Here is a 25,296-nt window from a genome sequence, read left to right on the forward strand (position 1 = left end):
AATATAAAGTGTTATAACCCACTGTATGGAAACTGTTAGCATCCAAGATTCTCACAATAAAGCCCTCAGGCTGGTATCCTATTAGCAGTGGTAATTTACTGCTGCTTATAGCTTTGCTGAGAGCTATTCATCTATCCCCATAACCAGCATTTATCAAGGCGACCCTTGGAGCCATGATAACACATGGGTTTGGGAGCATTTCATGGATCAATTTTGCTTGAACCCTGCACCAAATAATACTAGCGGGCAAGGCCACAACCATAGCTGTCCACCATCTCAACTGCCCTCACACTGTACACTAAAATCAAGACTGAGATGACTGAGGACTGGGAGCTCCTTGCTGGTCAGGTCAATCTTTATTGAGTAGGGTTACCAGGGCAATTTAAATTAGGTTTTAATTGTTTGTGGGGATTCATTTTTTTCTTGTTGGGACAATGAGTGTGTATGTCTTTATATTTCCCTGTGGGGGCCCAATGTGTGCAATAGTCATTACAACCTTACATTGAGTCAATGCCCCTTTTATAGTATACTATGCCTACTTTTTTGGTACATTTCAGAGCAGACTTCCAACTGTAAGAGTCTGCCCCCCTGCTCCAGAGGGACAAAATTAGAATATTTCTGTGAACCTGTATAATACGTTAGCTCCAGTCTGGTAATGGTTTCCCTTCCATTTGCTGAAATGTAGAAGGAGGTAAACTGTGTTTTTATTTCAAACAATTTATTTTTAAAATAATAATTTTATTTAAAGTATCAATTAGTCCATTAATTATATTTATAATTTATTTTAGCCTGTACGTTGGCATATTGATCTGCAGCCCTGGGCTGGTGCCTTACATTCTCTGAATGAAGAAGCAAAACGATTCCTTGAATACATCACAAAATCTCAGGTACATGGTTGTGGTGTTAATTACTATACAATGAATCCTTTGTGTCATACTAAAAAGCACCAAAATGTGCTGCCGACGGCTGCACATAAGATATATCTTATGTGCAGCACGTATGATCTCTGGCACCGCGCACCTGCATTGGATCAGATATCATAGACGTATTTTGGGACAATTTCACCCAATTTCTCAGCCCGATCTGCCGCAATCAGGTGAAAATCAGGCCCAAAACGCAAAGTGCTAATAATGGATAAATGGAGAAATAATTCCCTTCACGTTCTACACTATAGAATGTGTGTTTCTTCAATTGTATATTCTTTTTTTTTTCTGCTGAAGAATTGCGAATAACTGGAGTTATGTTCTTCCTCCACAGATTGAATGCTCTCGGTTGGTAACAAACGGGCAGACAGACCAGTCTGAGAGCGCTGGGAAGCCTTGGACAGTCTGCTTGGATGATGAGTTCAGTTTAGCACATCAGATTAAAAATAAGCGGTGTCGTGTTTATTCCCTGGGGTAATGATCTCTCTTTAAACTGAGTGTCTATTTGTAGAGTAAATTATAGTCACTGATTTAGATAACTGTTCATGAAATCTTGTTATGTGTAATTGAAAAATATATTCTGGAATGCTAACTTGCAATTAATGTTATTCTTATATTTTATTTTATTATTCTTTAATTAATGCTATTTTTGTGCCTTACAAAGTACATACAGTGCATCCAGAAAGTATTCACATTGTTTCACTTTTTCTACATCTTGTTATGTTACAGCCTTTTTCAAAATTAAGTAAATTATTTTTTTCCCTCACACTTGTGCACACAATACCCCATAATGACAATGTGAAAAAAAACAATTGGGGGAGATTTTTGCAAATGTATTAAATATAAAAACTAATAAAGCACACGTACAGCCTTTGTTCAATACTTTGATGATGTACCTTTGGCAGCAATTACAGCCTCAAGTCTTTTTGAGTATGATGCCACAAGCTTGGCACACCTATCTTTGGACAGTTTTACCCATTCCTCTTTGCGGCACCTCTTATGCTCTATCAGGTTGGATGGGAAGTATTGGCGCTATTTTCAGATCTCTTCTGAGATGTTCAATGAGATTCAAGTCTGGGCTCTGGCTTGGCCACTCAAGGACATTTACAGAGTTGTCCTGAAGCCACTCCGTTGATATCTTGGCTGTATGCTTAGGGTCGTTGTCCTGCTGAAAGATGAATCGTCACCCCAGTCTGGGGTCAAGAGCACTCGAGCAGGTTTTCATCCAGGATGTGCCTTTACATTGCTGCATTCATCTCTGCCTCTATCGTGACTAGTCTCCCAGTTCCTGCCGCAGAAAAACACCCTCACAGCATGATGCTGCTACACCATGCTTCACTGTAGAGTTTGTACTGGCTTGGTGATGAACTGTGCCTGGTTTTCCAAATATGATGCCTGGCATTCACGCCAAAGAGTTCAATCTTTGTCTCATCAGACTCCAGGCAGGCTGTCATGTACTTTATACTAAGGAGTCTCTTCCGTCTGGCCACTATATCATATTGTACAGGTCTGATTGGTTGAACTGCTGCAGAGTTGGTTTTCCTTCTGGAAGATTCTCCTCTCCACAGAGAAATGCTGTAGCTCAGGTTCTTGGTCACCTCACTGACTAGGGCCCTTCTCCTCTGACCGCTCAGTTTAGATGGCCAGCAGGCTCTAGGAAGAGTCCTGGTGGTTCTGAACTTCTTTAATGTACTTATGATGGAGGCCACTCTGCTCATTGGAACCTTAAAAGCAGCAGATATTTTTCTGTACCTTTCCCCAGATTTAGTTCTCGCAACAATCCTGTCTCAGAGGTCTACAGACAATTCCTTTGACTGCATGCTTGGTTTGTGCCCTGACATGCACTGTCAAGTGTGGGACTTTACATAGACAGGTGTGTGTGTTTCCAAATCATATCCATCAACTGAATTTACCAGAGGTGGACTCCAATTAAGATGTAGCAACATCTCAAGGATGATCAATGAAAACAGGATGCACCTAAGCTCAATTTTGATATTTATGACAAAGGCTGTGAATACTTATGTACATGAGATTTCTTCATTTTTTTTTTATTTATTTATTTATTTTTAATACATTTTCAAAAGATCTCCAAAAATCTATTTCACATTGTCATTATGGGGTATTTAGGCCCCACGCTAAGAAGCTTACATTCTATGACTTAGACAGAGTTTACATAGATTGTTGAATATAGCACGGTATGAAGTACCCTATATGAAAATGATACTTATGGATAGAGTATGGAATTTTTCTCCGTTCTAACATATCTCTATTAATTTGAAAGTCCAGATTGCTATTTTAGGGGGTGTGTAGTGTTTCTGAAGGGCAAGGCTACCCCAAACTTCCTCCATTGTGAGTGGTAACATGCCCCTCAAATGCTCATAAGTTCAAACAGTGCACTGAATTTTGGACTGTGCAGTGGTGTAACTATACAGGGTGCAGGGGGTGCAGCTGCTATGGGGCCCGGGCCTTTGGGGGGCCCAGCAGGCTATCCCCTGCACCCTTTTCCCCATATTCTTCTGCACCGCTGTCTAATGCGGTGGCGTGGGTCCCGGTGCACAGTATATCGGAGGCTGGCTGCCTAAGCTGCTTGCAGGAAGCTGGAGCCCCTGTGCACAGCACACCTAAGGCACATGAGATCGGCGGCACATACAGGCACACAGTAGAGCGGCAGCAAGAGAAGACACGGTGCACGGGAAAGCAGGGGCCGGCTATGGATGCACAGGAGAAAGAGCCACTGCTGGTGCCAGTATACGGAGAGACCCTGCACTGATGGCTGGTAAGAGGGGGAGATATGCCTTTCACAACCATTTCAAGCCCCTACTCTCCATCCTCTCTGCCTCCCCCTGCTATTTCCCCTCTCACCTCACTTCCTCCCCACAGGACACCCAGCGCACACTTCAGGAGCACCTGCACACAGGAGACATGGCACACCTCACTTCCTCACTCTCTCTCCATTTTCTCCCCCACTCTGTCTGTTTCTTCTTTTTTGCTCTCTCCCCATCCCCTTTTCTCTCTCCTTTTTTCTCCCCTGCTCTCTGTCCCCTTCCCCCCTCTCTCCCCTGCTGTCTCTCCTCTCTTTTCCCTGCCCTTCTCTTTCTCTCCACTCTTTCTCCCCCTCTCTTAATATCTCTCTGCCCTAGTCTCTACTTCTCATCTCTCTCTCTCCTCCACTCCTCTCTTCCCACATTTCCCCTCTCTTTCCACATTTCCCCTCTCTTTCCTTCCGCTCACTCAGTCTCTCACTAAAACCTTCTCTCGCACTCCCTGTCTCTCCCCCTTTCTCTCGATGACACCCTCCCTCTCACACTCTCTCTCTCTCTCTCCTTTTCTCTCCATGAGTAATCTCCATGAGTAATGCATCTGTAACTCCTTGACTCTCTTTCTTGACAATGGTGGGGGGCCCTTACAAAAGTTTGCTACGGGGTTCACAGGGTCCTAATTACGCCTCTGGGACTGTGCTATGTCTTCATATATTTTCTTTCTAATCTTTTCTGTAACGTGAGGGGTTAAAGCATTCTTCAGTTACATGTCCAGGTTGATAATGAATGTACTCTTTGTCTGTGAGTGATCATGTATCTGAACTAGAGGCCGGACTCTAGAATCTTGTAAGCAGTATATAGAATGTTTATTTTGTGCGTTCCTGCATCCTGGCAGCTCTGAAGCTTCCCTGTGGGCTGCATCCTATCCTTCTAGACGCTTGGCAGCAATGACTGTTGGCTGCTTAAGACTTGGCAAAATTTTTGTTGAAAATGTCTCAAGCCAAGTAGATATTTACATTCCAAATCTGCTCAAAATATTTCATTTATGTTGAAACTCCAGCAGCAGCAAATATATTTAAAAAGTATGTAAAACTAAAGAAATACCTTGGTATTGTTAATAGATCTTTTCAGCAGAACAAAGGCTTACCATAATGGTTAATATCCTGTCCTAAACAATAATATACATATTTTGGTAAGTAGAGGACAGAAACATTACAGGTTTTAATAATTTTTGTCTTGGTATTTCAGAAGCAGAGAGATGACTGCACTGGTTTTCTCTAATGTTAGTTTTCAGAATGTGGACATCGAGAGCACAGCCATAGACTTATAATAAACATTGCCATACCATGCCCTGTTAACTCATTTGTTTTCTATACAAGTAATGACGTCTCATACCCCAGTGTCAGTACTGCAAAATCCTTGACTATTCACCACTGGCGGAGGGAGTGAGATAGATAACTATGGGGAGGATTTATGAATGTTGGTGAAGTGATAAAGTGGAAGGTGATAAGCAGCCAAGTAAATCTGTCCCTGATTCTGCTTGTCTCAAGGCTTGGTGCCAACAGCAGCTTTCTCAGCAACTGTTGCTATAGTGTTGTTGGTAGAGCTGTTCCTGATAAAGGAGCATGGGAACGGCCAGAAATATCCTCAGGCGGCAGTGCATATTGCAAGGACATATTTGATGTTATGTATGTACTCATCATGCTTCGATAAAGTTAAAAAATCAATACAGCATTCCATTGGTTATCTACAGGGTGAATGCACTGTGCTGTGCTTAGGGCGTCCATTTGGCTCTGTCGTTAATACCAAGTCACAGTTTGCATTTTTTAGATTACTGGAAACACATGTTTTGTTGAAGCTTTCTGTAACTGTTCCCTTGTTTATCTGCATTTGAAAACTTGAAAATAACAAGCAAGTTTATTGGCTATATTATTGCGTTATGAACTTTATGATGTACTGTTATATATATGTAATTTAGCACAATTTTGCTTATAGCAGCTGAGATTATTTTAGATTTTTGAGCAATTCTATGTGCTGTGTATCAAGCTGACCATCGCATGATGGCGAAGGCTCACACATATGCCCCAGACCAACCTTACAGATGCTTGTCTGCTCGGGGGGGGGAATAAGGTGGGCAGCTGACATCCGTAGGGGGGGGGAGTAGTTGGGCAGCACGCCTCCCGCCAGTCCATCAAACCTCATTAGCATGAGAACACCCAGCATTCTCATGGGAATGCCCATGAAATGCTGGGCATTCCCATATGGTAATGGGGCTGCCCCACGCCCCTCTCTGCCCCCCACCCACAAGGTTGCTTGCGTGCACCCGGCGAACGAGACCCTTATGAACGAGCTGTGTGTGCACACAGGGGACCAAACAGATCCGAATAACCCCCATTATTCCACACACCATAATGCCCATTACACATTATACCACACACTGTAATGCTTATTAAATATTATACCACAAAAGTACTGCTTACCTACATGCTCATTGCAAAGAGTTACATGCTTATTGCTAAGAGTTACATGCTCATTGCCAGTGGATACATGCTCATTGCCAGGGGGGAGTTATATGTTCATTGCCAGGGGCCGTTATATTCTCATTGCCAAGGGGGAATTATATGCTCATTGCCAGTAGGGAGTTGTGTGCTCATTGCCAGAGGGATTTATATGCTTGTTGCCAGGGGGGTGTTTGCATGCTCATTGCCAGGGGGAGGGAATACGGTCATCTGGTCTACAACATGATGGTAGACAAGCATTGGGTTCGACACCATTAGGTCGACATGGGTCTAGGTCAACATGGCTTTAGGTCGACACAAGCATTAGGTGGCCATGGTTTTTCCGAGCCAACATGTGCCGATAGGCGGTATCTCATGCCCTACCATCCACTAGGGCATGGTGGGAGAATATAATAGCGTGCCAAGCATAGTGAGTCACCATGTCTGAAGGATGGCGAGGCACCGTACCCGAAGCATGGTGAGCATAATGAGCCATGCGAGGGGACGCGGTGCCACGTATATCCATGTACGGTGTCCATGTAAACACGAAATGCACCGACAGGCGGTATTTCATGCCCTACCATCCACTAGGGCGTGGTGGGAGGATAAAATTATTGCGAGCCATTTGAGGGGACACGGTACACTTTAACCTGTGTCAACATTCAGGTAAAAAAATAGTGAAAAACCCCATGTTGACCTTTTGACTGTTGACCTAGACCATGTCGACCTAATGCTTGTGTTGACCTTTCCCCATGTTGACCCAATATTTGTTGACCAACTTCTTGTAGACCAAATGATTCCAGCCCAGGGGGGTTAGATGCTCGTTTCCAGGGGAGAAGTTTTACACTTTCGTTGCCCAGGGGCTTCCATTTTAACAGCACATCCGTACTTCTGGGTAGTGCTGAGCTCCGCTCACAGACACCAGAGGTTCCGCAAAAATTGCCGGTGTTGCTCATATTTGTTATATAAATTCAAATAAAAAATGTTGTGTAAAAAAATTATTATATTTCCTAAATAAGGTAAGCATTACAGGTCATACTGATGAATTAAAAATGCTTGCTTGCCAATTTTTACACCTATTTTGACACATTCACTTGGCACTCAAAGGGTTAAACAATTTTTTAGAATGTAGGTGTAGAAAAAGAGGTAATTATTACACACCTTCACCCTTTCCATTACATTTCAAAGAAATTATAAAAAGATCACTGATCAACAAAGAATTATTTCAGTAGTATATCCATAACTGAGCTCTAAATAAGAGTGCTTGAATTTGATTAGTGATTAAAGAGAAGTACAAGGGTGAGAATGATTGTACTATGCCAGACAGCTATAGATATTTGGGATTCAACACACTTCTGGTGGGTACATATGCCCATACAAACTATGCATGTGGTCCAAGATGAAACATGTGACCCTCAGCTACTGTTGTTGAAGTCCTCTCTGGTTGTGTTACTATGGTATCTGCTTTCCGCCACCCCCATACCGTTCCTAGTGTGTCTTCTCATAGGCAGGACTCAATAAGCATCAGTCACATGACATGGTTTTTCCGCAAAGCATATAGCACACAGCATCGCTAAAGACACACAGGAACGTGCATCATTAACAATAATGTGTGTATACACTAGATGATATGCACAAAAACATTTATATCGTGCATATCGTAAAAAAAAAATCATGTAGTGTATTTGCACATTTATGCTGCTTTCACACCGCAAAACCTGCTTAGACCAGGTATTTAAAACGTTTTTTTTAAACGGGGCAGAGGAAGTTTAACCCCTTTCACACGCATGTAAATACCTGGTCTAAAGCAGGTTTGCAGTGTGAAAGCAATAAGTGAAAGCGGTAAAATACACTGCCAACCCCCCCCCCCCCCCTGGCAGCCTCCCCCTGGACAGTCTTCCCAGCCTTCCCATCCCCCCGACCTTCGCCTGATGCCTCTCTCTCTGCTCCGGGCAGTGAGGGTGCTGCTGCTGGGAGCTCCGGGCATCATCCTGTGCAGGACACTCCGGGAACCTGGCTGCCCGCTCTGGCACTACTCTCCATGGGAGCTGAGATGCTGGGACAGGGCAGACAGACGCTCGCAGCCCAGCGGCTCACCCATCCCCGCAGGCGGTAGATCCAGTCCCCCCCACCTGCGCCTGATGCCGCTTTCTCTTCTGTGCGCCGGGCACAGTGCTCCTGATTGCTCGGGGCAGTGAGGGTGCTGCTGCTGCTGGGAGCTCCGGGCATCATCCTGTGTGTGACGCTCCGGTTTGTGCCAGTCTGCACTCCGGGAGCCTGGCTGCCCGCTCTGGCACTACTCACCATGGGAGCTGAGCTGCTGGGACAGGGCAGACAGCCGCTCGCAGCCCAGTGGCTCGCCCGACCCCGCTCACCTCCCTGCAGGCGGTAGATCCAGTCCCCCCCACCTGCGCCTGATGCCGCTCTCTTTTCTGTGCGCCGGGCACAGTGCTGCTGGTGCTGGGAGCTCCAGGCATCTGATCCAGGGTGTGCCAGTCTGCACTCCGGGAGCCTGGCTGCCCGCTCTGGCACTACTCACCACGGGAGCTGAGCTGCAGGTACAGGGGGGAGGGGGGGGAATACCGTTTCAGACACCCAAAAAAACGGGTCTGAAACGGGTAGGACCCAGCTTTTTTACCGTTTCCAAAAACCGTGTTTTTGGAAACGGTAAAATCACTCTGCACCTTTCAGACCGCACATATAACCGTTTTAAAACGGTTAAATATCGGGAAAATACCGTTTTTTTTGTGCGGTCTGAAAGGTGTATTAGAGATAAAGATCCAGCAGTGGGGTTAACCTTTAATCTGGTTGATTGAGCTGCTAAGTGTTTAATATTATTTATAAGTTATGTATGCATTTGGCTGGAGCAATTTAATTAGCTTTTTCTCGATGATATAGAGGACTATGAGCGTTCCCTGTCTGTCTTTTTAAAAGTGTTTGAATTTGCTGGTCCACTTATCCTCCGGTCTATCTTGTGAGTGAAAGTGAAGGAGAAGATTTAAAGTGTAAAAAAGATATACAGTAGACGTTTTATTCATATCAAAGTATGTACATGACTTACCTTTGCAAAAACTTTGTATGGTTCAAATTACTACATTATGAGCATCTTAATTTTTGTCTTTTCATATGCTTCTCCATTCTCCCACATTCCAATAGTAGTTTTATAAATATATTAACTTTTTTCGTTTAATAGATTTATTGCTTTGAAGGGTTGTATGTGAATGAGACTGTTTTATTTATTACAGCGACTATTATGAATAACTTTCATTGGTTGCATTTAATTAGCAGTTCTATCATACACTAGAAAAGTAATATTACATTTTATGTCAGCAACTAATTTTTAGGGATGAGTGCTGGGGCCAAAGATTTTGATTTGGATTCGTCGCCGAGATTTGGATTTGGCGAGAGGCGGTGAAAAGCTTTGGATTTGGATTTTTTTTAAAAAATGGTAAAATAAAAAAGCCCAAATCACGTAATTTTTGTGTTTTTTTTTGTCCATAGAGTAGTATTAACCTCAATAACATTAATTTCCAGCCCTTGCCAGACAATTTACACCACTTTACACCTCACAATATTGTTTTTAGGGCAAAAGATTGCACCGAGGTAGCTGGATAACTGTGCTAAGTCACATAAGTGGCTTCTGACTGTATACTCTGGGTGCAGTACACAAAATTTTTTAAATTTAATTTGTTTTTAATGCGCAGCTTGTACAATACTGCTTAGAGGATGAACAATCACACACCCACCTTCTGACAGACTCAGTATACTATGGGTGCAACTACACATACAAAGACTGAATAAAGAAGAGAAAAATTCATTTGGATTTTTTTACTTTAATTAATTAAATTTGAATAGAATGCTCAGCAAGCCAACAGCTGCTTGAAGGCCGAACAATCACACATGCAACTTGTCGTGTATACTATTGGGGTGCAGTATACAGCAAAAAAATAAAGAACAGCAAAATGTATTTTTATTTTTTATGCACGGGCCTTGGATACCACTGCGTGGACCTTGGAGGCAGAACAATCACACACTGAACTTGTTCTGCCTCTGACAGGAGTATATACAGATGGAGCACCTCTCTCTTCTTTGGCCGGGGATCGCCAGAATGTCCTCGCTGGCGATCGCCGGCGCAGAGGCGCTCCATCTGACTGGGACGCGTGTGCGTCTCACACGCACGCGCGTCCCAGTTTCAGGACAGCACCGCTGCGGGTCCCTGCCGGTCTCCAATTCAGGGAGATGGGCAGGGATAGGGGGGACAGCGGGGAGGGGACCGTAGCCAGCTCCATAGCCAAGGGGTGCGCTTGTCTCATATGCGCGCGTCCCTGGAGAGAGCTGGCCGCTGGCGATACTATCACCAGCCCCTGCAAAAATGAGGGCGGCTCCATATTTATGGTGTATAGTCTGCACTGCCCAAGTTCACAACACCCCTCTGTCTGCACTGCACAGCACCTCTCTGCACACTAATGTAATGATGACTGAATGATTGATTGCAACAAGTACAAGTTCAAGTTAAACACACCAGTGCCAAACCCCTCTGCAGTCTGCATGCACTGTACACAACACCCCTCTGTCCTGTCTGCACTGCACAGCACCCCTCTGCAGTCTGACTCTGCACAACACCCCTCAGCACACTAATGATGAGGACTCTGAGTGATTAATGATAATAACAGTACAAGTTCAAGTTAAACTGTAGCAGTGTAACTGTGCCAATTCCAAACCCCTCTGTAGTCTGACTCTGTACACTGCACACAACACCCCTCCGTCTGACTCAGTCTGCACTGCACAGACAGCCCCCTGGGAAGGTGGGTAAGTCTCCCGCATTATCTCCACAGCCACCGCTCCCCCCTTCCCCGTGGTATAAAATGACGAATTTTGCGGGTCTGCAGGGAGAGGACGGGGCTAAAATGATGTGAATCACAAAATTTTGCGGCATGTAAGCCCCTCCCTCATCAACAGACCCGCAAATTAATGCAGATGCCTGTTGTGGGGGAGGGGCTTGGTGACAGCAGCCTCGCCCACCCCCGAAACTTAGCCTTGCCCTGCCCCCCTTTCACTCCTTTCTGGCCTTCTCCCGTTTCTTTAAAAGTCAGCATGTATGACTCATCATGGCACCCACCCCTCCCCTTCCCAGTGTATTGTACTCTACCTACAGTATGTGACCACCATATACAGATACCATTAGTGACCTTCATATATTAAACACAGCATCAGTAACCACCATATACTACAAACAGCATTAGTGACCTCCATATACTACAGAAAGCATTAGTGACCTTAATATAATACAGAATGCATAAGCAACCACAGTATAATTAAGACTTTAGTAACTACAATATTCTACAGAGAGCATTAGTAGCTGCATATATAATACAGACAGGCTTACACTCCTAATTACATCCATTGGATCTAACCCCCCCCCCCCTCCCTTGTAAATCCACTTTCATTGTATTACCTATCATAAACTATGCAAGACCACTTGCTCCTGCAGTACTCTCACTTACCTGTCCCTCTCTTATAGCAGCCATACAGGACAGCTCATGAGGCAAAATTTATTTTGCTTTTTAAACCCTGTTCTATTTTAGGTACTCTTTACCTAGCACGGCACCCATCGCGGCCATCAAATGCACTAAAAAACGGGTGCGACGCAATGCCCGCGATGCCTGCGATTTCCCATAGGGAACAATGTTAAAAGTGTGATTGGACGCGATTTTACTGTTCAATGCCTCAATGCCCGCGATTTTTCCATAGAAAACAATGTTAAATGGGCCACAGAGCCCTAATAGTCCCCCTGAAGTCTGAAATGGCCCCCACAATTGTTAACGCCACCCCACGATCAACGTGAACCCGAAGCGTGGCGAGCGCAGCGAGCCCGCGAGGGGCGGTGGTACGCGTCCTCCGACCTTTTCATACCCCCACTATCCACGTCGGCGTGGAGTTGGGAATAGAATAGTGTGGCGAGCGCAGCGAGCCACCGAGCCCGAAGCGTGGCGAGCGCAGCGAGGGGACGCGGATACCTTCACAGGTAAACGCGTCCCTTCGCGGGCTTCACAGGTATCCGCGTCCCCTCGCTGCGCTCGCCACACTATTCTATTCTCAACTCCACGCCGACGTGGATAGTGGGGGTATGAAAAGGTCGGAGGACGCGTACCGCCGCCCCTCGCGGGCTCGCTGCGCTCGCCACGCTTCGGGTTCACGTTGATCGTGGGGTGGCGTTAACAATTGTGGGGGCCATTTCAGACTTCAGGGGGACTATTAGGGCTCTGTGGCCCATTTAACATTGTTTCCTATGGAAAAATCGCGGGCATTGAGGCATTGAACAGTAAAATCGCGTCCAATCACACTTTTAACATTGATCCCTATGGGAAATCGCGGGCATCGCGTCGCACCCGTTTTTTTAGTGCATGCGATGGCCCGCGATTTTTTACCCCCGATGACCGCGATGGACATCGTGGGCGCCGTGCTAGGTAAAGAGTACCCTATTTTACACTAAATTATAGATTCTCAGCTGGTAAAACGCTGAAACCACTCTGAAATTGCAAAACCGACAGTAACGCATCCACTTGCATGCCCCGCTGGTGGACAAATCAGTCGCCGACCACGTGCGAGCGGGTCGCCAACTATGCAAGTCACCGAGTTCGTTTGCCAAGAGAGCCTGCAAATCATTAAATCATTATGCGCATGCACAGAAAAATAACATCCGTCACCCGTGCAAATGCGCTGGGGAGCAAATAAAGCAGAATTTACCCCCTTTTATCCCATGACGTTATATATTGTTCTTAGAACATTTCAAACCCACTGCATTGTTATATACATTTAATCGTAATACATGTTTAGTATTTTTCTAAGATGTACTTCAACAAGACAAATCATATGTTTTATACTATTAATCATATGTTTTATACTAAAAGGAATGCATTTGTAAACCTATATGTAATAATGGCGCGAAACATGTTTCTTGTGTTTGTAGATTAGGTGAAGATGACAACATATTTGATTTTAAGATGGCCTCCGGGGGATGTGAAGTGCATCGGTTCGATCCAAGTATACAATCTGCTCATGTTCATGAAAGAGAGCGACTTTGGTATCATCGACTGTCCGTTGATTGGAGAGATCCCAACCCGGCCATAGCTACACACCGATTACATATCAATACTAAGAAATTGGGGACCATTCTGAAGGAGTTTGGACATTGGAAGGCAAGTTTTGATTGTGCACATAGAAGATTATTAAAGTTGCATGTAGTAACTTTATTACATAAATGACTTGTGATTTGTTATATATTGTATGTAAGGTTCTCTCCTCAAAGATCTAAAAAATTGTTCCGTAAGCTGGGTACATATTGGATGATGTCCATATGTCGTCAATGATTTCCTTTAAACTCACGGACAAAGGGTGTAGTCCATACCCACTGTGCGTTCTTACAAACAACATAACAAGGGGCCTAATTCAGACTTGAGCGCAGGGTAAATTTGTTCTCAAAATGGACAAAATCATGTGCACTGCAAGTGAACAAATGTAACATGTACAGAAATAGTAAAATAAAGCAGCCAGTATTTACCCTGCACAGAAACAATGTAACCCACCCAAATGTAACTCTTTCTGCACACGTTACATCGGCCCCACTGGCAATGCAGCATGGTTTTGTCCATTTTGAGAACAAATGTGTCCTGCGATCAGGTCTAAATTAGGCCCAAAATATCAACAGTGGCCACATCCAGGAGTAAGCTTTAGTTGGCGACATCATCAGATTGAGATACATGCTCGGCCAACCTGTAGGCACAATGAATGACTCATGGGAGTGCCCACTAGTGCATATACACTGGACGATGCGAATGATTTTAAAGTACCGATCCATTAGCATCGAACACATCGTTAAAAAAAATCACTAGCTGAGAGAATCCCAGCTATGCAGGAAATGAGTAGCAAAAGAAAAATAGCAAGTGGCCTAGCTGCCTACTAATTAGAAAAGGCCATGTAAGTGAGGAATGAGTATTAGGTATGTACTTGTACAATATGCATGTACATATACCATATATACTCGAGTATAAGCCTACTTATTCAGAACATTTTTTATGCTGAAAAATCCCCCCTAGGCTTATACTCGAGTGAGGGTCCCACTTGAGTCAATACGTTTTCCCAGTTTTTTAGTTGTAAAATTAGGTGCCTCGGCTTATATTTGGGTCGACTTATACTCGAGTATATACGGGTAGTCAAAATCTCAACTGGATCTTATGCAGATTGCACAGGTTTTAACCCTTGCAATCCCGATGCGATCCCGATGCGCGCTCCCGTATCGCAGAAAGTCTTGGCTACATTGACTATATAGTGCAGATAGTCTAAATTGTAATATAGTCTAAATTGTACAATTGTGTATACACCATTAGACTTTGCGAACCACTCAAGAGTGCATGGTCTGGGCCCTTTGATAAATATATATGCACAGTAGAGAATACACCATAGTGCTGTGCATTATAATGTAATATATGTATAATTAGAGTACCCATGAGGAGGTGGGCCCACATGCATTGGAACCCACCGGGGGTTTCCCCTGTTTATCTGTTAGCCAGTCTGATATATAGAACTCTTATTATCAAAACAACTTTGTTGTTAGCCTCAGTTGTCCCATTACTATTATTATTATTTGAATATGTACACTGATCAACATTACACAACAGTGTTGGATTTACTGTACTGTTAAATGGTGGGCATAGAAAAATATATTATTACACCACTCATCGGTACACTTCTCAGTACATGTCTCCCTCCTAATAGGCAGCAACCTCAGCATTGTGTACTGACCCTGCTCTATACTAATGCATAGGATACAGGACCCACTCTCATTGGGGTGTATTCAATGACTTTTGCGAGCTGTGGCAGTGAGCAGTACTGACTGCAGGGTCAGGATTCAACTGACCCCCTGCACACGCCGTTTCCCTCTCACTAGGTTTTTGGAGCGATGGTAAAATGGCTTGTGCGTCCGGTAAAACAGCGATGCTCGCGACTAAATGCAGTGGGCTCCCTACCTTAGCCGCGAGCCTCTTTGTTTTGGGGAATCCTTGCTGTCCTCTGACAGTGAGGATTCACCCGGAACATAAAATAGGGTGAGCAGCCGGCACGGGGGTTTAACGGCGAGGGTCGCTTGTTATCAGCGATACCCGCCGTTTAACCCCCTCGCCAGCCGCATTGAATATGGCCCTTTATCTCACGTTTGCACCTCCTTATCTGTATGGCTTCTCATTAGATCTGTGTTGTTGTTTTCTATCATTTAGAACTCTGACTGTGCTGCTATGTCAAGTTTTGTGGCACCTTTCTAATAAAAACTAATGAGAGTTCTGTCAATATTTAGGAATTACATTTATAGTTTTAATGTTATTATTAGTTTGGGTATCTGGGCGCCCGATTTTTACCTTAAGGCATACAATCAGATGCGATTCGACGCGATTTTTGGCGTGGCGAGGGGACGCGGAAAACATTTTAAGTAATCCGCTGCGCTCGCCACGCTTCGGGCTCGGTGGCTCGCTGCGCTCGCCACACTTTATAAAATCAACTCTATGTCCACTTGGATAGTGGGGAAATGAACAGGACTATGTTAACATTGAATCCTATGGAAAATCGCATCGGATCGCATGCGATATCGGATGCGATTTGATGCGATTTTTCCGACCCGATTTTAAAATCGGGCGCCCTGATACTACATAAGTACCTTAGTTTGATTATAAGCAAAATCTATATAAAATGATCCAAATTAGCTGAGTACTACACACCACCACTGGCTATTTTGGCAACTGCTTTACTCTACATATCGTTTGGTACATCTGCAACCAGTTTGCTAAATCTAACCACCAAACATCTAGTTCTGAACCTTGCCCTCCAATTTGCCATGGTTCACATACTCTGTTATCGCAACCTTCTTTCAGCAAATATGAGTCAGTCACAAAACCATTCTGATCCATGCAGCAGGTGATCAGATTGTAGAAGTATGACAGTCCGACCCTGTGACTAAGCTATAAGGACAAAGCAGCCTTTCTTATCCAGTTCAAAGTAAATCATAAATCCAATACAGTACAGCTGAAGTTCAGCAGTAGCAGCAAGATTTGCAGCATTCGCAATCATTTCTTGTCCCACCCCGAGACATTGCTTACTGTATGTGTGCTATCATTGCAGAGGCTACACACAAGCATTTGGTGATTAGAAAATGTATAAATAACCAAGAATATAAGTTGTCAGATATAAACCTGTTGTACAAACTGCAAAGTGAATCATAGTCAGAAAAAGACATGTTTACTACTGGGTCATCATTTTCCTTGCACAGTACACTTTCCTCGAGGCGGTTTAGTCATTTTTATAATTACAGTTTATTTTACGATTTTTTTTTCCTGTGCCAGTGCAACTTCTGTAATCCATTGTATGTGTAGGAGAACTCTATAGGCCAAACAGAAGTACTGTACAGTCCAAAGCCCCTGATGAAGGGAGCCTTCAGCTTCCCTGCCTGTGTGAGGGGAATTTGCCAATTTCCTTTTGTCAGATTTAAGGTGGATAATATGGTTATCTAGTTAATCCACCATAGGTTGGAGGTATTCATTAAACTGAAATGCTATTCAACTGTCTGAAGTTAACACTATTGTGATAGACCATTTCCTTGAAGATTCATTAATTTAAGCCAAGTGTATCAATTTATTAACCTTTTGTATTCATAATGTAATCACACCATAACATGGCTATGTTATATCAAACTGGTACATCAGTGAGTAGACATAGCATACTATTTTATTTTTTATTTTTTTGCTTTTTGAAGACAAGCTTCAAAAAGTGATAGCGGAGAGAAATAAACAACCAGCTGGTTTCAAACCCAACGTGTAACATGGCAGGTAGGAGCTGATTGGCTGGTGGTTTATCACTTTCCATTTATCACTTTTAAAAGCTTGACACATCTGGCAGAGGGAGAGGAGAGAGATATGGATGACTATATTGTATTAAAGCACTCACATGGGACTTAAAACAATTCTTATGGAAAGTACAATTTGGCCCAGAACAGGTTCAGGAACCCAATTCCTGTTATATTAAATTAGAGGTTCAGAAACTGAGATAATTTTGGTGTATGGAACAATTTGTCTTGTGCCTGCATGCTAGGTAAGTGTCTACCATCCTCAAGGCACTCTTCACAGTCGAGGGTTTTAGGGATATCCATGCTTTATGACATGGTTAAATCAAAATAACTAAAGCACTAATTAAGTCATCTGTGCTTAATTATGTCAATACTTGGACTGTTATTGTGCCTTGAGGATGTGGTTGAGAAACACTATCCTAAGTAATCTGCTTAATTTTTTTTCTATATCTGAGTATTATAGTATATATTGCAGGAAATGCTGTCACTGTATCACTGTATATTTGCACCCGTACATGCAGCAAGCTGAAAGCCAAACAACTTGAACAGCCCCTTTCGACCTCTCAGAAGAACAGAGACGGTCTTCAGAGGTTGGAACAAATGATTAGTATCGAAGCAGGATTGGATACATTTTTCCAAACATTTGTCAGTGGCTGACACAATTATTTGGTTATTTTTTTTGCCAAAATGTCCAACTAAATATTCAATTACTTTGCTAGTTTTAAGCTGTGGCTGTTTTATTTAAGCATTATTGTCTTATGATTATTGAAATCATCCACAGTGTGATGGACCAATGCTCTTGCAAAGACCAAAGCGTAAATTCACTAAAGCTTCTAAAAATTAAGAGGTGATGTTGCTAATAGCAACCAATGAGATTCTGTCATTTTCTAGGATTCAATAGAGAAATGATAGACAAAACCTGTTTGGTTGCTACGAACAACATCACCTCTTTTTTTTTTTTTTTTTAAAGCTTTAATACATTTACCCCCAAGAATGATGTTCTATGATTGATGCACAACGCCATCTTTAGAAAATAAAACCTGTTTTTATGTGCAGGTAAACAGAAATTAAAGTGATATTTGTAGAGGGTATCTAGCATTTGGGATTAGCGTTTATTAAGTGAAAACAAAAATACATTTGTAGAATTAACAATATTTGGTGTAATAGATTTCAGTAGGATTGCACAAGTTCCTGACATTTAATGTAGATTAATTCTGGCAGCCGAAATGTGTTCATAAATCTGCAGAGGATGCGAGTAAGAAATACCAGATGTTGCTAGAAATTCAGATAATGAATGCAAGGCATATTAATGTTTCCATCTCACACTGATAACTTGGACTGAGTTTAGTTATTCAAGTTCCAAAAAGAGAAAGGCTGACAACACATTAGGCCACACACATGGTCTCAGTTCTTATAATCCTAGACATGGGGACGGTTATTTTTATATCTGAAAAGCAAAACCTTGATTATTGTCAAAACCTCTTTGTTAATTGCAAGTGCGAACAGAATGTTTTAAATGGAAAATGTACCGAATTTACTAAGATTGTTTATGCTTTCATATTTTTATAATTTTATTTTCTATTTTTTTTTGTTAAAGCAAGAAAGTTAAAGAACGTAAAACGCTCTTGTACCTCAAGATTGTTTGTCATTTTCTAAGAGTAAATCATACATAGAATAAAGGAAATGTTCAAACAATTTATTTAGTGTTGAAACATTTAAAAGATTGTTTTGTAAATGTTATGTGTAAAGCCAGGTTGACTTTAATATTTTCTATGTCATACTTTTTTATTATATTTAACTGGCTACATTTTTTTTTCCAAAAACCAATGGGCGAAATATCGACCCATCAATGATCAAAATTTCATGACCCTCAGGAACCTACATTTTCCCAGCATGCTGCTTTTCTCTACAGCCCAAGGGTGTACATACACAAGATAAGGGGGACTTCTACTAATTCTACTATTAGTGGCTGCTAATGTCTACAGCTACTGGGAGGGCCAATCAGCAGTGATCAGCAGCACAGTAAACACTGGGGGGAGGGAACTAGGAGGGTCAGGAAGTTCCTCTGAAATCTCAACTGCTAAAAGAATTATCTTCCAGCAGCTGCAATTCAGTGGGCATTCTTAATCCGCATTCGAGCAACCATGTCAGGAAAAGCCCTGCCTGGTATTGTTGCATCTGATATGACCACACTAGGCAAGTAGTTTTTATATAATGAAGTTTTAATTTATTTTTTGAAGAATATATTTTGATACACTATAAAGGCTAAGGGGGATATTCAATCGCCGTCGAGCATCTCCCGTGGGGGAGATGCTCGACGGGCCCTATTCAATGCTGTCTTCCCCAACAGCATTGAACAGGGTTTCCTGTCAGAACGAGCCCGACATCTCTAGCTGTCGGGCTCGTTCTGCCGAGAACAGCCGGAAAGTGACGAGCTGCCGGCTGCAGCTCGTCACTTCCCGGCCGCAACTCGCGGCCACGCCCCCTTCTCGTCCCGCTGCAGGCGGGACATTGAATCCCGCCTGCATGTTCTCGGTCGAGCTGACATAGAACGGGACTGGGTCACGGCAGACGAGCAAGCTCGTCTGCCGTGACCAGAAGATTGAATACCCCCCTAAGACTTTAAAATTAATAGTTCACAGGTGAAGCATACAGTTCTGCTGAAACTGTGTAAATACTTTTGTTTACCTATTATAGCCTAATCCAGTTTAAATTGTACTCCTAAACGAGTTTGTTGCATGTTTTCACACTATACGTTGTATAGAATGAAGCATACACATATGACTGTATGAAGTGTTCTCACACAGGCAATGTTCCATAGATGCGCATCAATACAACGACTAGAGATGTAGAGATGGAACATAAGCATAAATACACCTGCTTTCCAAAATAAATTTTGCACCTAGCATAGGTATAGCACAATTGAGGGCTAGCATTATTATTCATATATATATATATATATATATATATCACCCATCATGTTATGCAGTGCTGTGCAAAGAACATGCAACAATACACATCTGCCCCTGTTCCATTGAATTGAAGCTTACAGTCTAGCCCCGTGCAAATATCGAAATGGAATGCAGGGGAAGAAACCAGAGCAGCCCCAGTCAAACACAAATGTCTACTTTCCTTGGTGGGGATGAAACCCACAACAATGTGCACCTTAGAAAGTGGGTGAGGACTCACAACAAGGCATAGCCTCAAAGGGAATGCTGTATCCCACAACCTCATTGTCATTGCACTTCCTCACCCACTCCCCAGGCTCATGCCAATCTTTGCCCCCTCAATCCTTACCTACTTCCCTCAGCAGTCACAACCAGGCTCTGGCTTCCTCTCTTACACCTCCAGTCACCTATTCACCTATTCTCAGACACAACAATGCTCAGCTACTCACCTCAATCTCCTACTGCTTTTCGGAAGACAGGGAGAGTAAGTGGGTGATGCTAGTTCGTTGTCCCATTGCACCTACCAGTGCAGGTGGTGGGCGGCAGCCATGGGAATGCCAAGCATTTCATGGGCATTCCCATGGAAATTGGACAGTGACGCAGATGCCCGGGGCAGGCAGCTGTTATTACCAGATGTCAGCTGCCAGCTCTCTTCCTGTATACTGGGAGCATGCAAAGCTAAGACACCAGAGAGTGTCTTAGTTTTGCATGTACATTTCAAATCATTCGAAGGTCGGCGGCCATTGAATGATTTGTCCCCCGCACCCAAGGCTGTAAATGGATGTTTATGCAAAACATTCATTTGCAGCTCTGTGGAGAACTCGTTAAACCCACACACAGCACTGTGAAATTCACAGCGTTGCATATGGACTAAAATAAGGTCCAATCTGCAGTGCTTTACAGAGCATATTTGGCCAGTCCCTGCCCCAGTGCGGCTTACAATCTATATACCCTACTACATGTACAGGCACACAGATTCACGCTACGTTTTTTTTTTTTTGAGCCAATTACCCTACCAGCATATTTTGGATTGTGGGAGGAAAACCACACAAGCACAGGGAGAATATACAAACTCAGCACAGTTTGGGACATGGTGAAAATCGAACCCATGACCACAGTGCTGTGAGGCAGTAACCCTGACCATTACACCATCTGTGGTGCCCACACAACTGTACCCCCACACTATATGGGTCACTGTATTAGGAAGGGGGACACAGGAAATTACCCCTCCTCACTGATATACCACATGTATACCTCCACACTATAGGGGTAATTGCTTCTTCCCCAGCTGCCTTTCACTGTAGATGGAACCTTCCCCATCAACACCCAACAGTTATTGCATACAAAGACAAGGTTGCAGGTGCACAATTCAAACTCCCAATTTCTTAATAATAGACATTACAATAAAATGTTGAATTTTTAGCGAGGTTCTTCGCATAGTTATGGCCATAAGTAATGGCTTGCCCACCGCATCCAGCTGACCTCATTAGTCACCTGAACACCCAACAGTTACCATGTTAACCACACAGAGATGGGCAAGCGGTGGGTACCAGAGGTCAAAGAGGTCGGCACATTCCATACATAAAATATATATATATAAAAAAGCCTAGATACACATTTAAAAAGCCATATCCGCATAACATACATTAAAACAAGCCAGGCATCAGAGGTGCATATGGGTAATGTGGGAGGTTAGAGGCACACATGGACAATGGGGAGGGGTCAGAGTTACACATGGGTAATGGAGGGAATTAGAGGCACACATGGGTAACACATGATAAATGGTGGGGGTCAAAGGCACACATGGATACTGGAGCGCCTAATAAATTCCATGTTCCATGCATGCTGCATAGTGCGATGAAGAAGCTAATGCCATTTGTCCTCCGCCTGTATGCTCCTGACTGAATAGCTTGTAACTTGAGCTCTGTCTGGCTGCTCAGGGTCCTGACAGGCTCAACTTCCTGGCAGGACCCTGAGCAACCAGGTTCTGCAAGATGGACGCCATCTGCTCTAGTCAGCAGAACTGCAGTCGGGAACATACAGGCAGTGGACTAACAGATCTGTCAGCGCAAGCTGCACTGTACTATGCAGTAAACTGACACCCCCTTAAACTGTACTGGAATTTTCTCTGTTTTATCCATATATGCTGCCATCACATATATTTTGCTATGGGGCCTACTACTTATCAGTATACGACAGCTGGTCTTAATGAAAGTAATTTGGACTCTCACCAGTGGAATTAAGTGCCTATTGATTGTTTCTCTGGTCCAAATGTATTGGAATGCAAATTGCCATAAAGTTCTACATTTCAGCAATTTAGTAAAGAGATTTAAAGGGCCAACATTTTTGCGGCAAAACAGGGTGGTTCAGTCAGAAAAAATAATAATAAAAAATAATAAAAAACCTCCCAGCTAAAATGATAAAATCTTGACACATCTTGCAGGCTATTGTGTGTAGACCCCAAGTATTTAAAACAAAATAATATTTTCTCATGGACACAAAGACACACAATCAATATACATGTATGAGACAGATTTGAGTATTATTTTTACAACTTCATGCAGCTGGCCTGATGTTTGTTGTGCTCATTTAGGCAATTGAAAATGCATTCAGTGGATCTGAAAGTTTAGCAGAGTAGCTGAAAAATGTGACTAATCCTGCTGGTCATTATTATTTACAGATTGATGTCCTTAAAGCAGACATGGAAAGTGCAGAGTGGAAGATCTTGGAAAACCTCATACTAGAGGGCATTGTCGAGCAGGTTGGACAGCTTATTATGGAGATTCATCTTCATTGGCCGGGATTTGAAGTCAGTGGAAATGACAGCAGTGTTGTTAGATACTGGTACAGTTTGTTCAAAGAACTTGAAGACAAGGACTTTAAACTTTTCTACACATACAAGGATTTATCAAAGCCACAAATGTTACTTAAAAAGGAAGTCTTTAATGCAAGCAGCTGCTATATACTTAGCTGGGTAAATACCAGGTGGATGTGACACAAAACGATCTATCGAATCGGACCAAAGAAAGACTATTGTATCACAAGAACAAGACTGATGTGCGTTTGTTTATAATACTGTGCTCAATGAAGGAGGAAAACATTGATTAACTAAAGGATGGAAAACTAGAACATTTCAGGCACACTTTCAATGAATAATGATAAACAGTTTATTTATACCGCTTGTATTTATACCTGATATGTCAGTGGAAATGGTTTAAACTTGGTCCAGTTAAGCGGAAAAGGGTTATCCAGGACTTGTTAAAAGCATGGTAATTGACTCACCCATGTCTGTTACAGCTGTCACCGAGAAAGGCAATATAAGAGCCTCACCATTTTGGTTTGGACCCTTATAGATTTTACCCTATTCCCACAAGGAGGCTGTCATTTGTCCTCTCCTGTCTCCCCAGTGACAGCTGTAACATCAGACACTGGTCAAACACTCACAGAAGATATGAAGTTTCCAGTGCTTGGAGTGGACGTCATCTCCCACCACTGGTATTGTACCCGTGGGCAGCGTGAATGGTGCCAACCCGGGAACAGCCCTGCAGTGGGAATGGGGTAAGACCAGTCTGAGCCAGCTTGGAATAGTGGTTAGACCAAGGATTTGGGTAGAAAAGTGATATTAGCTTAGTTTCAAAGTTTAGGATTACTTTTGTTCTTAATTATAACATTGTTCTAGTAGTTTCTGTAGTAAAAATAGGACACTCAAATATAACTTTTCAGGTAATTGCACACAGAGGTCATTTATTGCTTTATAAATTGGACCTATAGGCAGGCAGGCAGCCATATTGTGAGTCTTGATGTAATGAATAGATTAAATTCTCCTGAATGTTGATTCATTTCACAGAATGGTAATTTCCAGAAAGATATACATCCGATGCATTAATTTATGAGTTATTACTGATTAACAATCACTTCATACAGAATACACAATATACTAGAGGTGGAGAGGAGAAATAATCAACACAATGTACTTTTTTGCATTGAAACGAAAACTTACCAATGTCATTATTGCTTTTGTTAAAGTAATGTAATGATCAACACAGCATATTTACTATCAACATTCTTTATATAGTACCAATAACTTATGCAGCGCTTTAATGAGAATGTTTGATTGTTTACTTTAATCCTTGCCCCATAAACGTAAAGTCTAAATTCTCTATTGCACAAATATCAGATTTATCATATAGCATACAATCCCAACAAAGATGGTATTCTGTTATTGCCCATAGCAACCAATCAGATTCTTTTCAAGGATGCAAGAGAAGCAAGAGCTGGCATAGAATTGGGTGCTGGGGCAACAGCATTACTAAATCAACCTTAAGGTGCATACACACTGTACAATTTTTTTGATCAATTTGGTTGAAAGACATTTCCATTGAACCCAGTGTCCTGGATGGAAGATGTTGACAAAAGATATTGTCAACAAACAAACGATGAATGATGATGCGCATACCTGCCAGTTGTTCATCAAGATTGTTCGTCAACTGTGCGTGCAGCTCAATTTGAATATCTTTCAAAAAGAGCCTATAAACTGTAGCTAGATCTTTCTTCTTTTGTCTGTCGTCAATATATTTCGTCAACATCTTTAGTCCAGGACACTGGGTTCAATGGAAATGTCTTTCAACCAAATTGGTCAAAAAAAATTGTACAGTGTGTATGCACCTTTAGACACAATGCTCCACAAGAGTCATAGAATACTACTCATATGTTCTAATATTTAAGTAAGGTATAGCTGACATCTGTTATTTAGTGGGTGACAATGGTCCAGATGTACTAAACTTGTGATTAAATGGATTAAATGCCAGCCAATAAGCTCTTAACTACCATGTTTAAAAGCTAGGTGAGCTGATTGGCTGGTACTTTATCTCTGTTTATCACGTTTCAAGCTTATTACATCTCCCCCCTTGTGAGCAAAAGTTATACTTTTGGGTCTATTTTTTAAAAAATTACTTGGGCAAATGATCCTCAGCAGCTTAGTGATACTGGCTGGGAACGATTAGCAATTTGGTCACTTACTAATTTGCCTAAAGAATGTCCAGAAAAATGCACTTTATTTAAATAAAGCATTTGGTCACTGAATATGTACACGCACTGCTAAGTTCCTTATTAAATAGGCACCACCCTTCTTTGTAAGGAAAGCGACTACCACTAATGAAAGCAGTGCTATCTCTGGTGGGGTATGGATCATTAGATCGCCAGCATGTTGGTAGACAGTCATAAGGTTGACATGCATTTAGGTCGACATGGGTTAGGTCAACAGTCAAAAGATCAACATGG

The 25,296-nt window shown here is 42.6% G+C and overlaps 1 protein-coding gene across 2 annotated transcripts in view; it reads left to right on the forward strand.

The window, feature by feature from the left end:
* The window catches only part of METTL24 (methyltransferase like 24), a 44,709-nt gene extending 20,858 nt beyond the window's left edge, over positions 1-23,851 (forward strand). The window contains exons 2-5 of one of the 2 annotated variants that reach the window (XM_083176906.1): positions 789-887; positions 1,258-1,397; positions 13,151-13,379; positions 22,697-23,851. In XM_083176906.1, the coding sequence (XP_083033032.1) occupies positions 789-887; positions 1,258-1,397; positions 13,151-13,379; positions 22,697-23,011 (783 nt within the window). In that variant the 3' untranslated portion in view covers positions 23,012-23,851. The remainder of the gene's footprint in view (positions 1-788; positions 888-1,257; positions 1,398-13,150; positions 13,380-22,696) is intronic. The other variant, XM_083176907.1, reaches the window with a different exon arrangement.
* The last annotated feature ends 1,445 nt before the right edge of the window (positions 23,852-25,296 follow it).

This window comes from Crinia signifera, chromosome 3 (genome assembly GCF_055691185.1).
Source record: "Crinia signifera chromosome 3, ASM5569118v1, whole genome shotgun sequence".
Classification (NCBI taxonomy): Eukaryota; Metazoa; Chordata; class Amphibia; order Anura; family Myobatrachidae; genus Crinia; species Crinia signifera.